The sequence below is a fragment of the Aotus nancymaae genome, unplaced genomic scaffold (genome assembly GCF_030222135.1).
Source record: "Aotus nancymaae isolate 86718 unplaced genomic scaffold, 86718_ANA_hifiasm-v0.15.2.pri h1tg000053l, whole genome shotgun sequence".
Taxonomy (NCBI): Eukaryota; Metazoa; Chordata; class Mammalia; order Primates; family Aotidae; genus Aotus; species Aotus nancymaae.
The window spans coordinates 3,595,488-3,614,922 of record NW_026988467.1 but is presented as its reverse complement, the minus strand read 5'-3'; the positions used below and the strand labels follow the sequence as shown (position 1 = coordinate 3,614,922).

Below are 19,435 nucleotides of genomic sequence, written 5' to 3'. Positions count from 1 at the left end.
TTTTTACCCATGTATTTTTTTTATTATTTAAATAGAGATGGATGGAGTCTCGCTATGTTGCCCAGGCTGGTCTCAGACTCTTGGGCTCAAGTGATCCTCCCGCCTCAGCCTCCCAAAATGCTAGGATTATAAACGTGAGCTACCACACCTGGCCTTTACATGTATTTTTTGTTTTTGTTTTTTGAATAACAAATAGTTTATTGGTAAGTACATGGTTTCAATGGGAGTAGTAAATTCACATGAACAGGAGACACAATAATCAAGTCAAAAGAATCATTTCTTACTAATCATCATCAGATCTGTGGCCATTAGGGCTGGCACGTGAAAATCTAAAATCACTCAGAGGCCAAATCTTAAAGAAGATTCGTCCTCTTACTAATCCGTATGGAATAGGTCCATGGTACCTGGAATCTGTAGAATTCTGGTATTTTTAAATATATTTAATGGAATATAGGATTGATTTAATTGAAGAGTATGTTTAGCTTTGCAGAAAACTGCCAAACTGTCTTCTGAAGGGGCTGTGCCATTTTGCATTCCCGCCACCAGTGAATGAGGGCACCTGTGCTGCACATTCTCACCAGCATTTGATCTTGTCTGTACTTCGGGTTTAGGCCATTCTGACAGGTATGTAGGGGTGTCTCAGGGTTGTTTTAATTTGCAATTTCCAAATGACATACGGTGTTGAACAACTTTTCGTGTGCATATTTGCCATCTGTATATTCTCTTACATCAGGTGTCTGTTCAAGTCTTTGGCCCCCTGCCCCCGCCCCCCCCCACCTTATTTTTAGAGTCTTGCTCTGTCACCCAGGCTGGAAAGCAGCGGCACAATCACAGCTCACTGTAGCCTCAAACTCCTGGGCGCCAGTGATCTTCCTACCTCAGGCTTCCAAGTAGCCATGACTCCAGGTGCATGCCACTATGTCTGGCAAGTTTTTTTTGAGACTCAGTCTTACTCTATCACCCAGGCTGGAGTGCCTGGCACAATCTCAGCTCACTGCAACCTCTGACTCCCAGGTTCAGGTAATTCTCCTGCCTCAGCCTCCTGGGTAGCTGGGTTTATAGGCACCTGCCACCACGCCTGGCTAATTTTTTTTTGAGTCGGAGTCTCGTTCTGTTGCCCAGGCTGGGGTGCACTTGTGTGAGCTCGGCTCACTGCAACCTCTATTTTTAGTAGAGATGGGGTTTCACCATTTTGGTGAGGCTGGTCTTGAACACCTGACCTCAGGTAATCCACCCACCTTGGTCTCCCAAAGTGCTGCGATTATAGGCATGAGCCACTGCACCTGGCCAATTTTTGTATTTTAATAGAGACAAGGTTTCACGACGTTGGCCAGGCTGGTCTGGAACTCCTGACCTCGAGTGAATTACATGTGTGAGCCACCTCACCTGGCCCATATTTTAATATTTAATTGGGTTGTTTGTTTTCTTATTATTGAGTTGTTTTGTTTTTTTTTCCAGAGATCAGAGACTCTCACTGTCACCCAGGCTGGAGTGCAGTGGTGCAATCTTGGTTCACCGTAGCCTCCACCTCCCTGGCTCAGGGGATTCTCATGCCTTAATCTCCAAGCAGGGATTACAGGCATTTGCCACCACACCCAGATAATTTTAGGGGTTTCTTTGCGTTGGCCAGGCTGGTCTCACGCTACCGCCAAAGTGCTCAGGTTACAGGTGAGAGCCACCACACCTGGCCTTTTATTGTTGAGTTTTAAGAGTTCTTTGTATATTTTAGATACAAGTTGTTTATTGGATATGCGTTTTGTAAACACTTCCCTCAGTCTGTGGCTTGTCTCCATTATCTGAACAGTGTCTTTCTCAGAGCGGAAGTGTTAATGTCAATGAAGTGAGAACTTCAGCCATGTAACTAATTAGGAGGAACAAGGGAAGCCATCACTTTCAGCAGATACCGAACTTGGTTTTTCTCCTCTATTGACGTGGTTGTTCCTTTCAACTAGCCGAGACCCAGGGGCTCACGGATGCCGGGGCTTGTCCTAGGTTAGGGGGAGTCTGTGGAATAATGTAGTGTCCCAGCCACGGAGAACTCTCAGCTCGGCAGTTCTCCCACCATTTACAGGTAAAGACACTGGGGCCTTCCAGGCACGCACAGTGACCTAGGGGTGTGTGGCAGGTGGGGCAGGGACTCCTGTAGAGTGCAGACCTCATCTCCTCGGCCATTTCCACCTGCCCCTCCTCCACCATGTGGCCTCCAGGATGTCGGGCAGGGCAGAGTCCTAGGCCCCCTACACAGTGGAGCTCAGCTTCTCCCCATAGGCCCCATGCCCAGTGTGATCAGAGACATACTCAGAGAATGAGACTCCGGGTGTCTGTGCTGACCCACTGGCCCCATACTCTGAAGTGCCCAGGGCCTGCTGGTCTGCCCACCAAGGGACATGCCTCCAGTCCCCATGGGCATGTGGGAGGCTGCAACCAGTGCTTCGTTGCACAGGGCTCTTAGTGACTCTGTAACTGGAGCTCCCATTGCCATTGGGCCACCTGTCTCCTGCCTCTGGTCAAGCTGAGGGATGTGTGGGCAAAGCTGTCAGCATGGAGACTAGGCCCTTGTCCCCAGGTGACTTCATTGTGCTTGCTGCCACCTTCCCTTGCAGAAATTGGCTGAATTCCAGGAAACTTGCCCAGAGTACGTGCTTCGAGTAGACGCAAACCCAATGCATTTGCCATGAATATTTGCTTCTCTAAAAGGCAGAGGTGGGAGGTGGGAGAGATACTTATTTAAACAGAGTTATACAGGAATAATTTCTATAACTGCACATATTAAGAGTATTCAGTTTGAGCACTTTTGACCTAGGCACAGGCAGACCTCCTTTCAATGCACTTTGCAGGTCCTGTTTTATTATTATTATTATTATTATTATTATTATTTTTTTTTTTTTTAGACGGAGTTTGGCTCTTGTCGCCCAGGCTGGAGTACAGTGGCGTGATCTCAGCTCACTGCAACCTCCGCCTCCTGGATTCAAGCGATTCTCCTGCCTCAGTCTCCCGAGTAGCTGGGATTGTAGACGCCTGCCACCACGCCCAGCTAATTTTTGTATTTTTAGTAGAGATGAGGTTTCACCATGTCGACCAGGCTGGTCTTGAACTCCTGACCTCAGGTGATTCACCTGCTTTGGCCTCCCAAAGTGCTGGGATTACTGGCGTAAGCCACTGCGCCTGGCCACGTCCTGCACTTTTTATAAATTGAAAGTTTGGGTTGGGTGCAGTGGTGCATGCCTGTAATCCCAGCACTTTGGGAGGCTAAGGTGAACAAATCACCTGAGGTCAGGAGTTCGAGACCAGCCTGGCCAACATGGCAAAAACCTGTCTCTACTAAAAATATAAAAAATTAGCTGGGCTTGGTGGTTTATGCCTGTACTCCCAGCTACTCAGGAGGCTGAAGCAGAAGAATTGCTTGAACCCGGGAGGTGGAGGCTACAGTGAGCCGAGATCACGCCCCTATACTCCAGCCTGGGCGACAGACTCTGTCTCAAAAAAAAGTTGTGGCAATCCTGCATTGAGCAAGTCTATTGGCACCATTTTTCAGACAGCCTGTGCTCACATAGTGTGTCTATGTCATATTTTGGTAATTCTTGCAATATTTCAAGCTTTTTCATTATTGTTATCTTTGTTATGGTGATCTATTCCCAGTAATTTTTGGTGTTACTAATGTAATTGTTTTGGGACATGATAAACTGCATCCGGGTAAGACAGCAGATTTGATTGAGAAGTGTTGTGTGTGTTCTGACTGCCCCACTGACCTGCTGTTTTCCCATCTCTCTCCCTTTTCTTGGGCTTCCTTATTCCCTGAGACAAACAATTGTGAAATTAGGCCAATTAATGCTACAATGACCTCTAAGTGTTCTTGTGAAGGAGAGAGTCACACATCTCTCACTTTAAGCCAAAAGCTGGAGGCCAGGGGTGGTGGCTCATGCCACCACTTTCTAATTCCAGCACTTTGGGAAGCCTAGGCAGTCGGATCACTTGAGGCCAGGAGTTTGAGACCAGCCTGGCCAACATAGCGAAACCCTGTCTCTACTAAAATACAAAAAATTAGCCAGGCGTGGTGGCACATGCCTGTAGTCGCAGCTACTCGGAAGCTGAGGCAGGAGAACCACTTGAACCCAGAGGCGGAGGTTGCAGTGAGCCAAGATTGCGCCACTGCACTTCAGCATGGGTAACAAGAGCGAAACGCCGTCTCAAAAAAAAAAAAGCCAAAAGCTGAACATGATTAAGCTTTGTGAGGAAGGCATGTTGAAAGCTGAGCTAGGCTGAAAGCTAGGCTTCTTGTGCCAGTTAGCCAAATTATGAATGCAAAGGAAAGGTTCTTCGAATAAAATTACAAGTGCTGCTCCAGTGAACACATGAATGATAAGAAAGCAAAACAGCCTTCCTACTGATATGGAGAAGAAGGGTTTTAGTGGTCTGGATAGAAGATCAAACCAGCCACAACATTCCCTTAAGCCAAAGCCCAATCCAGAGCAAGGCCCTAACTCTCTTCAATTCTATGAAGGCCGAGAGAGGTGAGGAAGCTGCAGAGGAAAAGCGTGAAGCTAACAGAAGTTGGTTCATGAGGTTGAAGGGAAGAAGCCCCCTTTATAACATAAAAGTACAAGGTGGAGCAGCACGTGCTGATGGAGAAGCTGCAGCAGCTTATCTGGATCCGGCTGAGATCACTGATGAGGGTGGCTACACAATAGGTTTTCTTTTCTTTTTTCTTTTTTTTTGGAGACAGCCTTGCTCTATCGTCCAGGCTGGAGTGCAGTAGCACAATCTTGGTGCACTGCAGCCTCCACCTCCCAGGTTCAAGTGTTTCTCCTGCTGCAGCATCCCGAGTAGTTGGGTCTACAGGCACATGTTACCATGCCCGGCTAATTTTTTTATTTTTAGTAGAGATGGGGTTTTACTGCCCTGGCCAGGCTGGTCTCAAACTCCTGACCTCAAGTGATCCACCTGCCTCAGGCTCCCAAAATGCTGGGATTACAGGTGTGAGCCACTGCATCCAGCCTAGGTTTGTTTTCTTTCTTTTCTTTTCTTTCTTTCCTTTTTTTTCTGAGATGGAGTCTCGCTGTTGCCAGGGTGGAGTACAGTGGCACGATCTCACCTCACTGCAACCTCTGCCTACCAGGTTCAAGCAATTCTCTTGCCTCAGCCTCCTGAGTAGTTGGAACTACAGGTGCATGTCGCCATGCCCGGCTAACATTTTGCATTTTAGTAGAGACGGGTTTCACCGTGTTGCCCAGGCTAGTCGCAAACTCCTGAGTTCAGGCAATCCACCCATCTTGGCCTCCCAAAGTGCCGGAATTATAGGCGTGAGCTGGTTTTCAATGTGGGTGAAACAGCCTTCTATTGGAAGAAGATAATGTCTAGGACTTTCGGCCGGGTATGTTGGCTGATGCCTGTAATCTCAGCACTTTGGGAGGCCGAAGTGGGTGGATACCTGCGGTGAGGAGTTCAAGACCAGCCTGGCCAACATGGTGAAACCCTGTCTTTAAAAAAAAGAAAAAAAAAAAGTAAAAGATAATATCTAGGACTTTCATTACTAGGGAGGAAAAGTCAATGCCTGCCTTCAAAGGTGTTCCTGCCTTCAAAGTCAGGTGTGGTAGCTCATATCTGTAATCACAGCACTTTGGGAGGCTGATGCAGGCACATCACCTGAGGTCAGGAGTTTGAGACCAGCCTGGCCAATATGGCAAAACCCTGTAACTACTAAAAATAAAAAATTAGCTGGGTGTGGTGGCTGTGTGCCTGTAGTCCCAGCTATTCAGGAGGCTGAGACAGGAGAATTGCTTGAGCCTGGGAAGCAGAGGTTGCAGTGAGCTGAGCTCATGCTACAGCACTCCAGTCTGGGTGACAGAGTGAGTGAGAATCTGTCTTAAAAAAAAAAAAGGATAGCTGACTTTAAGTTGAAGGCAGTGCTCATTTACTATTCTGAAAATCCTAGGGCCCTTATGAATTATGCTAAATTTACTCTGCCTGTGTTCTATAAATGGAACAACAAATCCTGGATGTCAGCACATCTGTTTATAGTATAGGTTTCTGAATATTTTAGGCTTGCTTTTGAGACCTACTGCTCAGAAAAAAATATTTCTTTCAAAATAATACTTATCATTGGCTGTGCGCGTTGGCTCATACCTGTAATCCCAGCACTGTGGGAGGCCGAGGTGGGAGGATTACCTGAGGTCAGGAGCTCAAGACCAGCCTGGCCAACTTGGTGAAACCCCATCTCTACTAAAAAAAATACAAAAATTAGCTGGGCATGGTGGTGCATACCTGTAATCCCACCTACTTGGGAGGCTGAGGCAGGAGAATCACTTGAACCAGGGAGGCAGAGGTTGCAGTGAGCTGAGATCGCACCACTGCACTCCAGGCCGGGCAATAGAAGGAGACTCCATCTCAATAATAATAATAATAATAATAATAATAACAACTACTGCTCATTGACAATATACCTGGTAACCCAAGAGCTCTGATGGAGATGCACAAGGAGATTAATTTTGTTTTCATGCCTGCTGTCTTTAGTCCATTTGTATAGCTATAAAGCAATACCTGAAGCTGGGTAATTTATGAAGGAAAGAGGTTTATTTGGCTCCTGGTCCTGCATGCCGTACAGGACGCATGACTCCAGCATCTGCTTCTGGTGAGGGCCTCAGGCTGCTTCTACTTATAGCAGAAGGGGAAAGGAAGCTGGTATGTGCAGATCACATGGCCAGAGACATGAGAGAGAAGGGAGGTGCCAGGCTCCTTTTAACTATTAGTTTTCCCAGAGGCCAATAAGGTGAGAACTCACTCATTACCATGAGGATGGCACCAAGCCCTTCCAGAAGGATCCATCCTGTGACCCAAACACTTCCCATCAGGTCCTACCTCTAACATTGGGATCAAATTTCAACCTGAGGTTGGGGGAACAAATATCCAAAGCATAGCACCTGTTAACTCAACATCCGTTCTCAACCTGTGGATCAAGGAGTAATCGTGACTTTCAGGAAGTCTTATTGTTTAAGAAATGCATTTTGTAGGGCTCTAGCTGCCATAGATAATGCGTCTTCTGATCTGGACAATGTAAATTGAAAACTTCCTGGAAAGCATTTACTATTCTTGATGCCATTACAAATATTTGTAGGCTGGGCGTGGTGGCTCACGCCTATAATCCCAGCACTTTGGGAGGCCGAGGTGGGCAGATCACCTGAGGTCAGGAGTTTGAGACCAACCTGGCCAACATGGCAAAACCTTGTCTTTACTAAAAATATGAAAATTAGCCAGGTGTGGTGGCTTGCACCTTTGATCCCAACTACTTGGGAGGCTGAGGCATGAGAATCACTTGAACCTGGGAGGCCAAAGTTGTAGTGAACTAAGATTGCGCGATTGTACTCCAGCCTGGGCAACAGAGCGAGACTCTGTCTCAAAAAAAAAAAAAAAAAAAAAAGGACCAGACTCAGTGGCTCACGCCTATAATCCCAGCACTTTGGGAGGCCGAGGCGGGTGGATCACGAGGTTAAGAGATTGAGACTATCCTGGTCAACATGGTGAAACCCCGTCTCTACTAAAAATACAAAAATTACCTGGGCATGGTGGCGCGTGCCTGTAATCCCAGCTACTCGGGAGGCTGAGGCAGGAGAATTGCTTGAACCCGGGAGGCAGAGGTTGCGGTGAGCCGAGATAGTGCCATTGCACTCCAGCCTGGGTAACAAAAGCGAAACTCTGTCTCAAAAAAAAAAAAAAAAAAAAAGAATATTTGTGATTCATTGGAGGAGGTCAAAATATCACATTAACAGGAGTTTGGAAGAAGCTGATTGCAACCCTCATGAATAACTTTGAGGGGTTCAAGACTTCAATAGAGGAAGTAACTGCAGATGTGGTAGAAATAGCAAGAGAACTAGAATTAGAAGTGAGCCTGAAGATGTGGCTGAATTGCTGCAATCTCATAATAAAGCTGGAAGAGATGAGAAGTTGCTTTTTATGGAGGAGCAAAGAAAATGGTTTCTTGAGGTCCAGGCATGGTGACTCACGCCAGTAATCCCACACTTTGGGAAGCTTAGGCAGGCGGATCACCTGAGGTCAGGAGTTTGAGACCAACCTGGCCAACATGGTGAAACCTCGTCTCTACTAATAATACAAAAACTAGCTAGGTGTGGTGGCATGTGTGTGTAATCCCAGATACTCAGGAGGCTGAGTCATGAGAATCACTTGAACCCAGGAGGCAGCGGTTGCAATGAGTCAAGATCGCGCACTGCACTCCAGCCTGGGCAACAGAGTGGGACTCTGTCTGTTCTCTTTTTGTCCAGCTTCCCTCACTCAGCACGATTACTTGGAGATTCATCCACACTGTTGAATGTATCAGTCCTTTATTCCTTTCTTTTTTTTTTTCTTTTTAAGATGGAGTTTCACTTTTTTTCCCAGGCTGGAGTACAGTGTGGAGATCTCAGCTCACTGTAACCTTCACCTCCCGCGTTCAGGTGATTCTCCTGCCTCAGTCTCCCAAGTAGCTGGGATTACAGGTGCCTGCCACCACACCTGGCTAATTTTTGTATTTTTATTAGAGACGAGGTTTCATCATGTTGGCCAAGGTGATCTCGAACTCCTGATCTCAGGTGATCCACCTGCCTGGGCCTCCCAAAGTGCTGGAATTACAGGCGTGAACCACCACCTCCTGTTCATTTCTTTCTATGGCTGAGTTGTTCTGCATTGTATGGATGGACCACAGTGTGTTCATGGATGTTTGCATTGTTTCCAGTTTTAGGCTGTTACACAGAAAACTGTTATGAATATTCATCTACAAGCCTTTGTAGGGACATTTGCTTTTATTGGTAAATATGAGTATAAATAAATAATAGGAGTACAGTGGCTGTATTTATGGTAGGTGTATGTTTATTTAGGAAACTGCCAAACTCTTCCCAAAGTGGTTGTGCTGTTTTGCGTTTCCAGCTGCTGTAGATGAGTTTCAGTCCTCCACATCCTTGCCAACACTTGGTGTCCAGCCTACCTTCTTGACTTTTTTTGGCCAGGCTGGTCTCGAACACCTGACCTCATGATCTGCCCGCCTTGACCTGCCAAAGTGTTGGGATTACAGGCGTGAGCCACTGTGCCCGGCCTTTTTGTTTTTTGAGATGGAGTCTCGCTCTGTCACCAGGCGTGCAGTAGTGTGATCTTGGCTCACTATAACCTCTGCCTCCCAGGTTCAAGCAATTCTCCTGCCTTAGCCTCCTGAGTAGCTGGGACTACAGGCGTCTGCCACCACGCCCGGCTAATTTTTTGTATGTTTAGTAGAGGCGGAGTTTCACCATGTTAGCCAGGATGGTCTCAATCTCCTGAACTCTTGATCCACCCGCCTCGGCCTCCCAGAGTGCTGGGATTACAGGTGTGAGCCACTGTGCCCAGTCACTGTGTTTTTCTTTAGACTAGCTTTTGGGAGTGCCTTTCTGGGTCAAAGGTTAGAGTGTTTCACGGCTTCCTGCCATGTGTCACCCACACGGCCAACACTGGTGTAGGGAAGGGCCACAGCTTCTGGCACAGCTTCAGGGGAGTTGTGTGTAGTTTTTTTGTTTGTTTGTTTTTTGTTTTGACAGAGTCCAGCTCTGTCGCCCAGGCTGGGGTGTAATAATGCAGTGACATGATCTCAGCTCACTGCAACCTCCGCCTCCGGGTTCAAGTGATTCTCCTGCCTCACCCTCCCTGGTAGCTGGGATTGATGGAGCACACCACTACGCCCGGCTGATTTTTTTTTTTTTTTGAGACAGGGTCTTGCTCTGTTGCCCAGGCTAGAGTACAGTGGCTTGATCTCTGCTCGCTGCAACCTCAGCCTCCCAGTTCAAGCGATTCTCCTGCCTCAGCTTCCTAAGTAGCTGGGCTTACAGGCATGCACTACCATGCCCAGCTATTTTTTGTATCTTCTGTAGAGATGGGGTTTCACCATGTTGGCCAAACTGGTCTTGAACTCCTGACCTCATGATCTGCCTGCCTCAGCCTCCCAAAGTGCTGAGATTAGAGGCGTGAGCCACCACGCCCTACCTTGTTTGTAGTTTATAACAGCTTTCCTGAGGTATAACTCAATAAAGTTTACCCTTTTTGATTGTACAATTCTGCTTGAACCTTAATGGATGCACATGGTTATGCAGCCATCAGCATGATTTAATTCCAGAACATTTTCATCACCCCCAGAATCAACCTGCACCCGTTAGCAGTCACTCTCCTTGCCCCTCCCGCAGCCCTGGACCGCATCAGCCGACTTTGCATTTCTGTGGATCTGCCACAGAATGCATTTCATATATATGGAATCAGACAGCGTGTGACCTTTTGCGATTGACTTCTTTCACTCAGTGCGATTTCAAGGCTGGTCCGTGCATTACTGTGGATCTGTAGGTCCTTCGTTGTTTTATGGTCAGATAATACTCATTGTATGGATTATCGCATTTTGTTTGATGGGGACATCAGTGGTGGACGCCAGGTTGTTTCCATCTTTGGGTGGTTGTGAATGATGCTGCTATGAACATTTCTAGACATCTCATTTTATCAACTAAAATGATTTTTAATTTAGTAGGTGGAAAACGGCATCTCGGGGTTGTTTATTTACTTGTAAGGCTGAGCTATCTGACAAATGCTTCCTCTTTGCGGGACTGTCTGGCTTCAACTTGTGTTGCTATGGAAGCCTGGTAGGTCCTCACTGATTTGGGGTGGTTGGTGCGCCTGGCACACCTGGGCTGGGACCAGTTGGAGGGGTTGCTTAGGGAGGCAGTAATGCCTGACTGGAGGGATGACGCCAAGTCCAAAGGGCACAGAATTGGGGCCCAGGCTCGCTCCTTGAGTTCCATTTGGCTGCAGCTTCTGGAGGGAGCCAGTGGGAGACCTGGGGAGACCATGCTCCTGTTTCGGAGAGGCCTGTCACTAAAAGTCCTCGGAAAGGATGTCGACAGGGCCTGTTTTGGGGAGAAGGCCAAGCAGTGAGTTGGGAGCTGAGAGGAACTATGGGCTATTTGGGGTCAGTGGAGGGAAGTGTGTCTGGAGGCCCTGTCCTGTGTGCCAGGGTGGGAGGCACCGTGGCTTCAAGATCCCTGGCCCTGGGATGCCAGCTACTCAGGATGATGGGCCGAGGTGGGCAGCCAGGGGGCTGAGGAGGCTGACGGCCCGGGCCTGGGCCCTGGCAGGCTGTGTGGGTATGGAGGGCCCAGGGAACATTTTCTGCCCAAGAGTTACTGCCAGGGTTGGGCCCAGACTCAGCCTCTGACTTCCCCTCCAGGGAGACATTGTGGGTCGGTGGGTTCCCTTTAGAATCCCCTCCTCTGCCGGCTTCTAGGCATGAAGCATCCCTGGGTGGGGGCAGCGCATGTGGGGTTTGTGAGCTGAGCATTTGTTTCTCTTTCTTTTTGCACATAGGTGAGAGGACTTGTGGGTAGTGGCCCTTGTCCTTTTAGTAATAATTTAATGATTTAACATTTACAAGAGTGACTTCCCAGGCTCGGAAGCCCTCTAGAACGGCCAGCTGGTGAGATAAAATAAGCCTGGCTCTTGGAGTTTGATAAGGCCTTGATAAGAGAGTGGCCGTCTGTCTACGCTTAATCAGCCCTCTCTGCCCTAACTTTCTCTTTCACAGCTAAGCGTGTGAAGCTTGCCCAGAGGCTGGGAGCCAGGCCAGGTCCACTAGCCCTGAGAAGCCGGCAGGCCCAGCCTGGTTGAGTCTGCTGTTCGGCCTGTGCTCTGGCCGGGGACTTTCCATTCCCCTTGCTGGTCACAGGATTCCTGGGAAAGCAGCCCTGGTGGAGGCGGCATTGGGGAGGTCTCAGTGATGACACATCCTGCCTCCTGCACTGGGCCTCCTGGAGCCTGCACCCCGGCCCTGTGACTGTTTGACCTCTTTTTTCCTGACACTTAGTGGAAAGGGAGGCAGAGTGAAGACAGTATAGGCTGGGGACACAGGGCCCCACAGGTGGCAGCTGGCAGTCCTGAGAGCCTGCAGGAGTGGGGGAAGGGTGGTAGACTTGCTAAGTCTCAAGACAGGCATGGCATCCTCCGAGGTGGAGGTTGGGGGGAAGCCGGAGGGGGAGGGACGGGGTGTGGCCTGAGGACGAGGGACGTTGGGCCGCCTGTCCACTTTGCTTCAGCCAGGGAGCTGGCCCTTGGGACAGGCTCTAGATACCAGCTCCATCAGCGGGATGCAGGCTTGGACCTGCTGGAGTCTCTGCTGGCCTGTGACCTTCTTCCCCTGTCTACATTTCAGGGCGCTCTAGAAGGCAGCGGGGCCAGGCCTGGCTTTGGCTGAGACCCTGGAGAAAGACTAGACTAGGGGGCTGTGTGCTCTGTCAGGGAAGGTAGGTCCTCGCTGTGCCTTACTGATCTCCTGGCTCGGCAGCCGGAAGGGCTCACAGAATTACTCCTCCTGTAATTATTTATAAAGCGAGGTTTCTATGACGACTGGTTTTTGGTAGATGTTCTGGATTGGCGAGGCAGCCTCTTCCTGCCCAGATTGGGCAGCTCAGGAAGCCAGTTGTGGGGGTGGGGATGCTCCCCACCAAGCCCGGCGTGACGGGAGCTGGGACAGTCCTGGGTCAGGCGGGGACTCTGTGATGCTTCCCTGCTCCCTTGTCTTTCTCTGGATCTAATCCCGGGATGCCCTAGCCACCATGGCTTTCCAGCTGAGCAGGTACATGTCCAGGCCATGCAGGGTCCACTGTGGGTGGATTGTTTAGGGACATTTGGAGGGGAGGGGTGGGTAGAGGGGACTCGGCCCCTGTGCCCAGCAGGCTGGCTGGCGTCATGCAGCCAGGAAGGGCAGGGGGGCACGCGCCTGGCCCGGCTCTTACTGACCCCTGACATTAGGTTGGCTGAAGCCAGGACAGGAAGTGCAGGCCTGGGTGAGCTGGGGGCCCCTAACAGGGCCCAGGGCACTCCCCCGCCTGCCAGAGTCCCCGGGGAGGCAGGCGCTTTCTTTTCTTTCCCACTTTGCTCCCACGACTTCCCTCTGCTCACGCCAGCTAGGCGGGTTCCCTGTGGTTTCCCAGTGCTGCTGAGCTTCCTACCTGCCTCAGCCCTGGGGGTGGGGTGGGGGTAGCGGGGCTGTGGGCTACACAAGGAAGGAGCCTCCTGGGTCAGTCCCCTGCCCCTGGCTAGAGTGGAGGCTAGGAGCTCAAGGCCATTGTCAGCTGCTTCCCTGTCCTGCTTGGGGCCCAGCCCTTCCTCCCATGCATTCTTCTTCTAGGTATGCAGTGGTGTGTCTGCGGGTTGAAGGGACTTGACTGGAACCGCCTTAGGCAGCAAGTTAGGAGAAGCAGGGGCCTGTGTGGTGGCTCACACCTGTGATCTCAGCACTTTAGGAGGCCAAGGCAGGTGGATCACCTGAGGTCAGGAGTTTGAGACCAGCCTGGCCAACATGGTGAAACCCCTGTCTCTACTAAAAAGTACAAAAATTGGCCGGGCTCAGTGGCTCGCGCGTGTAATCCCAGAACTTTGGGAGGCCGAGGCGGGCAGATCACCTGAGGTCAGGAGTTCAAGACCAGCCTGACCAACATGGTGAAACCCCGTCTCTACTAAAAATACAAAAAATTAGCTGGGCATGGTGGCGCGTGCCTGTAATCCCAGCTACTCGGGAGGCTGAGGCAGGAGAATTGCCTGAACCCAGGAGGCGGAGGTTGCGGTGAGCCGAGATCACGCCATTGCATTCCAGCCTGGGTAACAAGAGCGAAACTCTGTCTCAGAAAAAAAAAAAAGAAAAAAGAAAAGAAAAGAAAAAAGAGGAGAAGCAGGGCCACTTGAGCTTCTGCTTGGCAGAGTCCCCTCTGGAAAGAGTAAGCGTTCACGTGTTCCCGTGCCTGGCCTTTGAGGCCCCAGGCTCGTCCACGTGTCTGTTTGGTTCCTGGAGGCTCCCGCCCCCCATGCCATAAGGAGACCCCCTTCTCCTTTCCTTCCAGAATGGCAAACCCTGCCCCTCATCTACTCTGGGCCAAGGCAGCCTCTGCTGAGCTCCTGAAGGAGCCCCAGGTGGCAGCCCCCAGCCATGAATGGCAGCTGTAGCCCCATGATCCACCCAGGTTTCTGGCCGCGGTGATCCGCCCCCCCCCCCCCCCCCCCCCCCCGCCGCCGCCTCAGCCTCCCAGAGTGCTGGGATTACAGGCATGAGCCACCTCGCCCAGCCAGCACTGACATTTTTGTGTCTGAGATACTGGGGGCACTCCCAGCTGGCGGTGACCTGGGCTGTGGAAGGGGCAGGCAGTGGTCAGTGCCCTGCAGGGCTGTTGCCAAGGTCACCGCACAGGGGCCTGTCCAGGTCTGGCCAGGTGTGGGTGGCGGGTGCTGAACAGAGCTGAGGGTGCTGGATGGGGCCAAGGGTGCTGGGCTGGCCTGAGGGTAGTGGGCGGGGCTGAGGGTGGTGGGCGGGGGCCAAGGGTGCTGGGCTGGCCTGAGGGTAGTGGGTGGGGCTGAGGGTAGTGGGCGGGGCTGAGGGTAGTGGGCAGGGCTGAGGGTGGTGGGCAGGGCCGAGGGTGGTGGGCAGGGCCAAGGGTGCTGAGCAGGCCGAGGGTGCTTAGGGTGCCCAGCCAGGTTGAGGGTGCCGAGCTGGGCTCGGCTGAGGGTGTTGGGCAGGGCTGAGGGTGCTGCTGCCACTGCCACCTCGGGGCTCCCCTGTACCACTCTGTGCTGCCTTCTGTGGGAGCAGTGGAGGCCTCTGGGCATGGCCACAAACCAGGCGGTGGGTGACAACTAGAAGCAGTTTCCTCAGGCTGGAGACCCAGCAGTGGGCAGGACCGCGCTCCCAAAGGTTTTGTGGGAGACTGCTCCCGTCCCTGCCTTCATCTGCATTTGGACTTCCTGTGTCTCATGTCACGATTTCTCTGCTCCTATAAGGGCACCACTCATTGAGGGAGGGCTCTCCCTAAGGCTCGGCCACTTCATTTGAGAGTATCTGCAAAGACCTCTATCCAAGTAAGGTGACATTCATAGTTTCTATTAGGACTCAAACATATCTGTTGAGGGACACAATTCAGCCCAGTACTCAGGCTCCATGGGGCTTAGGTGGGACTCCATCTTGAGGGGACCCTGAGGCACAGGAGGCCTGGACAGCCCTCAGGGTGTCTGCTAAGAGGCCCGGGGCAGGAGCGACTCCTCTCACTGCCAGGCTCCCCTGGATTCTTCCAGGCGCCCACCCTTTCCACTCCTGGAACACATCCCCTGCCTCACTCCCACCTTGGGACCGGCTTGCGCCACCCCAAGGGCCGCTGTTGCAGGCGGTCTTGGGACGAGTGCTGGCCGGTCCTCTGGTGTGATGAGATCTGAGTTTTGAGCTGTGCCTTGAAGCACTTTTAAAGAGCACTGATTAATGTGAATGGGTTGAGATGGTTTAAAGGCATCCGAAAGGCAAAGAGAATCTCACCGAGGTCCCACTCAATAGCTAGTTTCCTCCTCCGGGGGCCATGGAGGCCTCTGGTTTCCCACACTCCTTCCTGGGATGGTTGTCCCTGCACCCCAGATGTGTCCATGCACATCTGGGGTTTTGGTGGGTGGTGACAGGTGCTCTCTGTGAGGGGGTGTTGGCTTACACTCCCATATCGTAAATGGTTCCCTGTCCTTCACAGAGGGTAGGTCAGACGTTGCTGGGACAGGTACAGCAGTGGGAAGGGCAGGTGTGCCCGGTGAGAAGTTCCAGATCCCGGAGAGCTCCAGATGCCTTACTGGGTGGTTGAGTCTTTCTTGTAGATAGGAGGGGCCCTGGAGGGTGCGAATGAGGGAGTGACTTGGCTAGATTCCTGCTTAGGTAGAGTCACTCCTGGGCTGTGCAGTGAGGGCCAGCTAGGATCTGAGCAAGGCCAGAGGCGAGTACAGAGGCCATGGGGGTGAGAGGCCATGCAGAGGCCCTGGGAGGTGTCCCCCCAAACACTATCTGATTGGCGGTTCCTGGGCTTCAGCCTCCCCAGCCTCCTTTCAGGATGGAGCCAGACTTTGTCCCAGCCCTGAGGCCCTGCGTGATGGCAGCGTCCCTGTCTCAGGCCTTCCCTTCTTCACCCCCTTTTGGGCTGTGCGCCAGCTTTGTGGGGTTGCTTTCTGTTCCTGGAGCTCACTGGGCACTCCTGGCCTTGGGCCCCAAAACACTTCCTCTCCTTGTAGCCTTCTCTGACCTCTGTTCCTGGCTCACCCTCCAGGACTTGGCCAAGGTGTCACTTCCTCTGGGAAGCTTTCCCGGAGATCAGGTGGAGCTGCACCCTTCTGGGAGCGGCTCCTTGATTCATGTGTGCTCAGCTTCCTCAGAGCCCTGCTCATCAGCCAGATGCTCCCTCCAGAGGGGATCCCGCTGGCCGAGAGTGGGGTGGCTGAGAATGGGGTGGCAGCATCAGTTTCCATTCGCCTCGGGCCCCAGCGCTGGCCACTCAGGCTACAAGGGATAGACAGACATGGTTCTGATCTGGGACAGGAGAGGCTGGAACAGAAAAAGGGCAGGGCTGTGGGTGCAGGTGACGTTCCAGACCTGCAGTCAGCCGGGGCTGCTGCCTACCAGGACCCTCCAGTAGAGGATGGTGCGGGCAGCGCTCGGGGCCAACCCTGGAGAGAGAAGGCAGCCACAAAGCAGAGGCCCCACCTGGGCAGCTTCTGTCTTTCCCCGAAGTTTCTGGGGTCAGAGGAGGGGGAAGAAGTGCAGGCTTGGTGTGGTGGGGGCTCGGGGAGGGATAGTGTATCAGACTCAGCAGCAAACAGTCCCCCAGAACCTGGCCAGGCCTGTGCCGCTGCCTGAGCTGCCTGCGTATGGTGTTCACGTCTTTCTTTCTTTAGTTTTAGATAATTTTTAACCCCAGGAATACTAGTGACAGACAAATGTATTTCTTTTTCTTTAGAGACAGTCTTGCTCTGTCACCCAGGCTAGAGTGCAGTGGCACCATCTCGGCTCACTTCAACCTCCGCCTTCCAGGTTCAAGTTATTCTCCTACCTCAGCCTCCTGAGTAGCTGGGACTACAGGCGCCAACCACCATGCCCAGCTCACTTTTTTGTATTTTTAGTAGAGACCAAGTTTCATCATATTGGCCACGCTGGTCTCGAACTCCTGACCCCAAGTGATCTACCCACCTTGGCCTCCCAAAGTGCTGTGATTACAGGCATGAGCTACTGCGCCTGGCCAGACAAAATGTATTTCTTTTCTTTTTTCTTTTTAGTGACAGTCTCGCTTTCGCCCAGGCTGGAGTGCAGTGGAGTGGTTCACTGCAACCTCCACCTCCCTGGTTCAAGCAATTCCCCTGCCTCAGCCTCCCAACTAGCGTGTGGTACTACAGGCGTGTGCCACCACGCCCAGCTAATTTTTGTAGTTTTCGTAGAGATGGGGTTTTGCCATCTTATCCAGGCTGGTCTTGAACTCCTGACCTCAAGTGATCCACCTGCCTCGGCCTCTGTAAGTGCTGGGATTATAGGTGTTCGCCACCATGCCCAGCAGACAAATGTATTTCAATTTTTTTTTCTTTTGAGACAGCGTCTCATTCTGTCACCCAGGCTTGAGTGCAGTGGTGCAGTCAGGGCTCACTGCAGTGTCCTCTTCCTGGGCTCTAGTTATCCTCCCACCTCAGCCTCCCTAGCAGCCACCATGCCCAGCCTGTATTTCAATTTTTTTAAAGTAAAGAGGGGCCGGGTACAGTGGCTCATGCCTGTAATCCCAGCACTTTAGGAGGCCGAGATGGGGATCACCTGAGGTCAGGAGTTTGAGCCCAGCCTGGCCAACATGGCAAACTCTGTCTTTACTAAAAATATAAAAGTTAGCCAGGTGTGGTGGTGCATGCCTGTAATCCCAGCTATTCGGGAGGCCGAGGCAGAGGAATCACTTGAACCCAGGAGACGGAGGTTGCAGTGAGCCAAGATCGTGCCACTGCACTTCAGCCTGGGTGACAGAGTGAGACCCTGTCTCAAAAAACAAAACAAAAAAAATAGTACAGAGGAGCGTGAAGCACTTCCAGTCCCGGTGTCTTCATTAGGAACGGGAAAACCAAGTCTCCAGTGAGAGGCTGCAGCTTCCCCGGCTCCCCTGGGTCTCACCCCTGCCTGCGTGGAGACGGAGGCAGTCATGACCCTGTCTTGGACACGCTTGGCCTTGGTCAGGCCATGGGGTGGGGGCCTGAGAGAGTGACAGGGCTGTTTATGAGTCCTGGAGGCTGGTGGGGCCCAGCTGTTCCTGAGCTATTTGGAAGGAATGAGGGAGGTGGGGAGGGGAAGAGGGAGGGGCCAGGTGTGGAGCAGCGGGGGGCGGGGGGGTGGGGTGGATGGGAAGGAATCCCAGCTGAGGCGGGGACTCACTGGTTGCCCTGGCTTGGAGTGAAGGTGTCTGATTTGGGGGCAAGGTGGGAGGGGCAAGTGAGTTAGGCTTTGGGCCTCATGTGTTGGAGGTGACAGCACAGTCCCCAGGCAGGAATAAGGTCTTGTGGGGGAGAGGGTTGTGTCTGACCGAGAGGACAGAGGCTGGCTTCCTGGGTGGCCAGCTGGAGAGTTAGGATGGTCCTTGGTGCAGGACCCGGGTGCCGAAGGAAGGTGACCAGGCTCGTGGGAGCTGGCTGGTGTGCAGTCTGCAGTTCCTGGTGTGTGTTCCTGATGGCCCAGAGCCAAGTGCCGGGCCCTCACTTGTTGCCAGGTGGTTCCAGGCTCTACCCCGGCCTCAGACGCTGTCCCTGGCCTTGTGTCTCAAAGGCTACCCACCAATCTGTCCTGTCTTCAGTGCCCACCACATGAAAGCACTTCCTCCGCTGCTGTGGCCCTCGGCCCGCGCTTCCTCTCCCTGGCCCTGGGGACCAGCCTGACGCGTGTGACTGTACTTCACAGACAGGCAAAGCGAGGCCGGCTGCAGTCATTCAGGCTGCTCCAGAGGCCAGCTCTGGCGCTCCTGGGAAACGCTGGGCTGATGTTTCCTCACTGCTCTAGAACCAGGGGCTGGGCCCTGCTCTCTGCATCCACCCACAGCCTCGGCTGGTGTCCCCAGGACAGGCCTGCGTAGAAAGGGACCCTCTGGCCCTGCAGCTGGTGTGGGGAAGGCCTTTTCTACTAAATGGAAGACAGATTTAAAGGAAAGAGGTAGATAGAGTCATTTTGTGATTTATAATTGGCCACCTTGTAACTCAGACTAAAGACCCAAAAGCCTTTCATAGAGTAAGTTCGACTTTTAAAAATAAAGGTATTTTAAAATGAGCACTTGCGAAGCCACACTACCTAGGAAGAGCCCAAACACGTGGAAGGTTCTTTCTCTTTCCTCTGGGAACTATCAAGCCCTTTGGGGACCTTCTCCCATCCTAGGGGATCCCCCAGCCACCATGTGTCATGCCGTGCTGGCTGCTCCGCAGGCCACTGTCCCTGAGCTGCCGCAGAACCCCAGGTCCTGCCTGACCTCAGGATCAGAGCCAGTTGGCCTAAGTGGGCCCCGGTTTGTATAACAGACTCTCACCCAGGGTGGAGGGATGGTACTGGGGATGGGCAGCTGTCAGTTGCTAGAGGACATCAGTGGTC

The 19,435-nt window shown here is 52.1% G+C and overlaps 1 protein-coding gene across 4 annotated transcripts in view; it reads left to right on the top strand.

Moving 5' to 3' along the window:
- ACOT7 (acyl-CoA thioesterase 7) overlaps positions 1–19,435 on the top strand; it is a 121,985-nt gene that overhangs the window by 17,272 nt on the left and 85,278 nt on the right. Inside the window, exon 1 of one of the 4 annotated variants that reach the window (XM_064363174.1) lies at positions 10,782–10,925. The exons of 2 other annotated variants lie outside the window; for them this stretch is intronic. In XM_064363174.1, the coding sequence (XP_064219244.1) occupies positions 10,843–10,925 (83 nt within the window). In that variant the 5' untranslated portion in view covers positions 10,782–10,842. Of the gene's footprint in view, positions 1–10,781; positions 10,926–12,518; positions 12,623–19,435 lie in introns of those variants that run through there. One more of the 4 variants, XM_064363176.1, reaches the window with a different exon arrangement.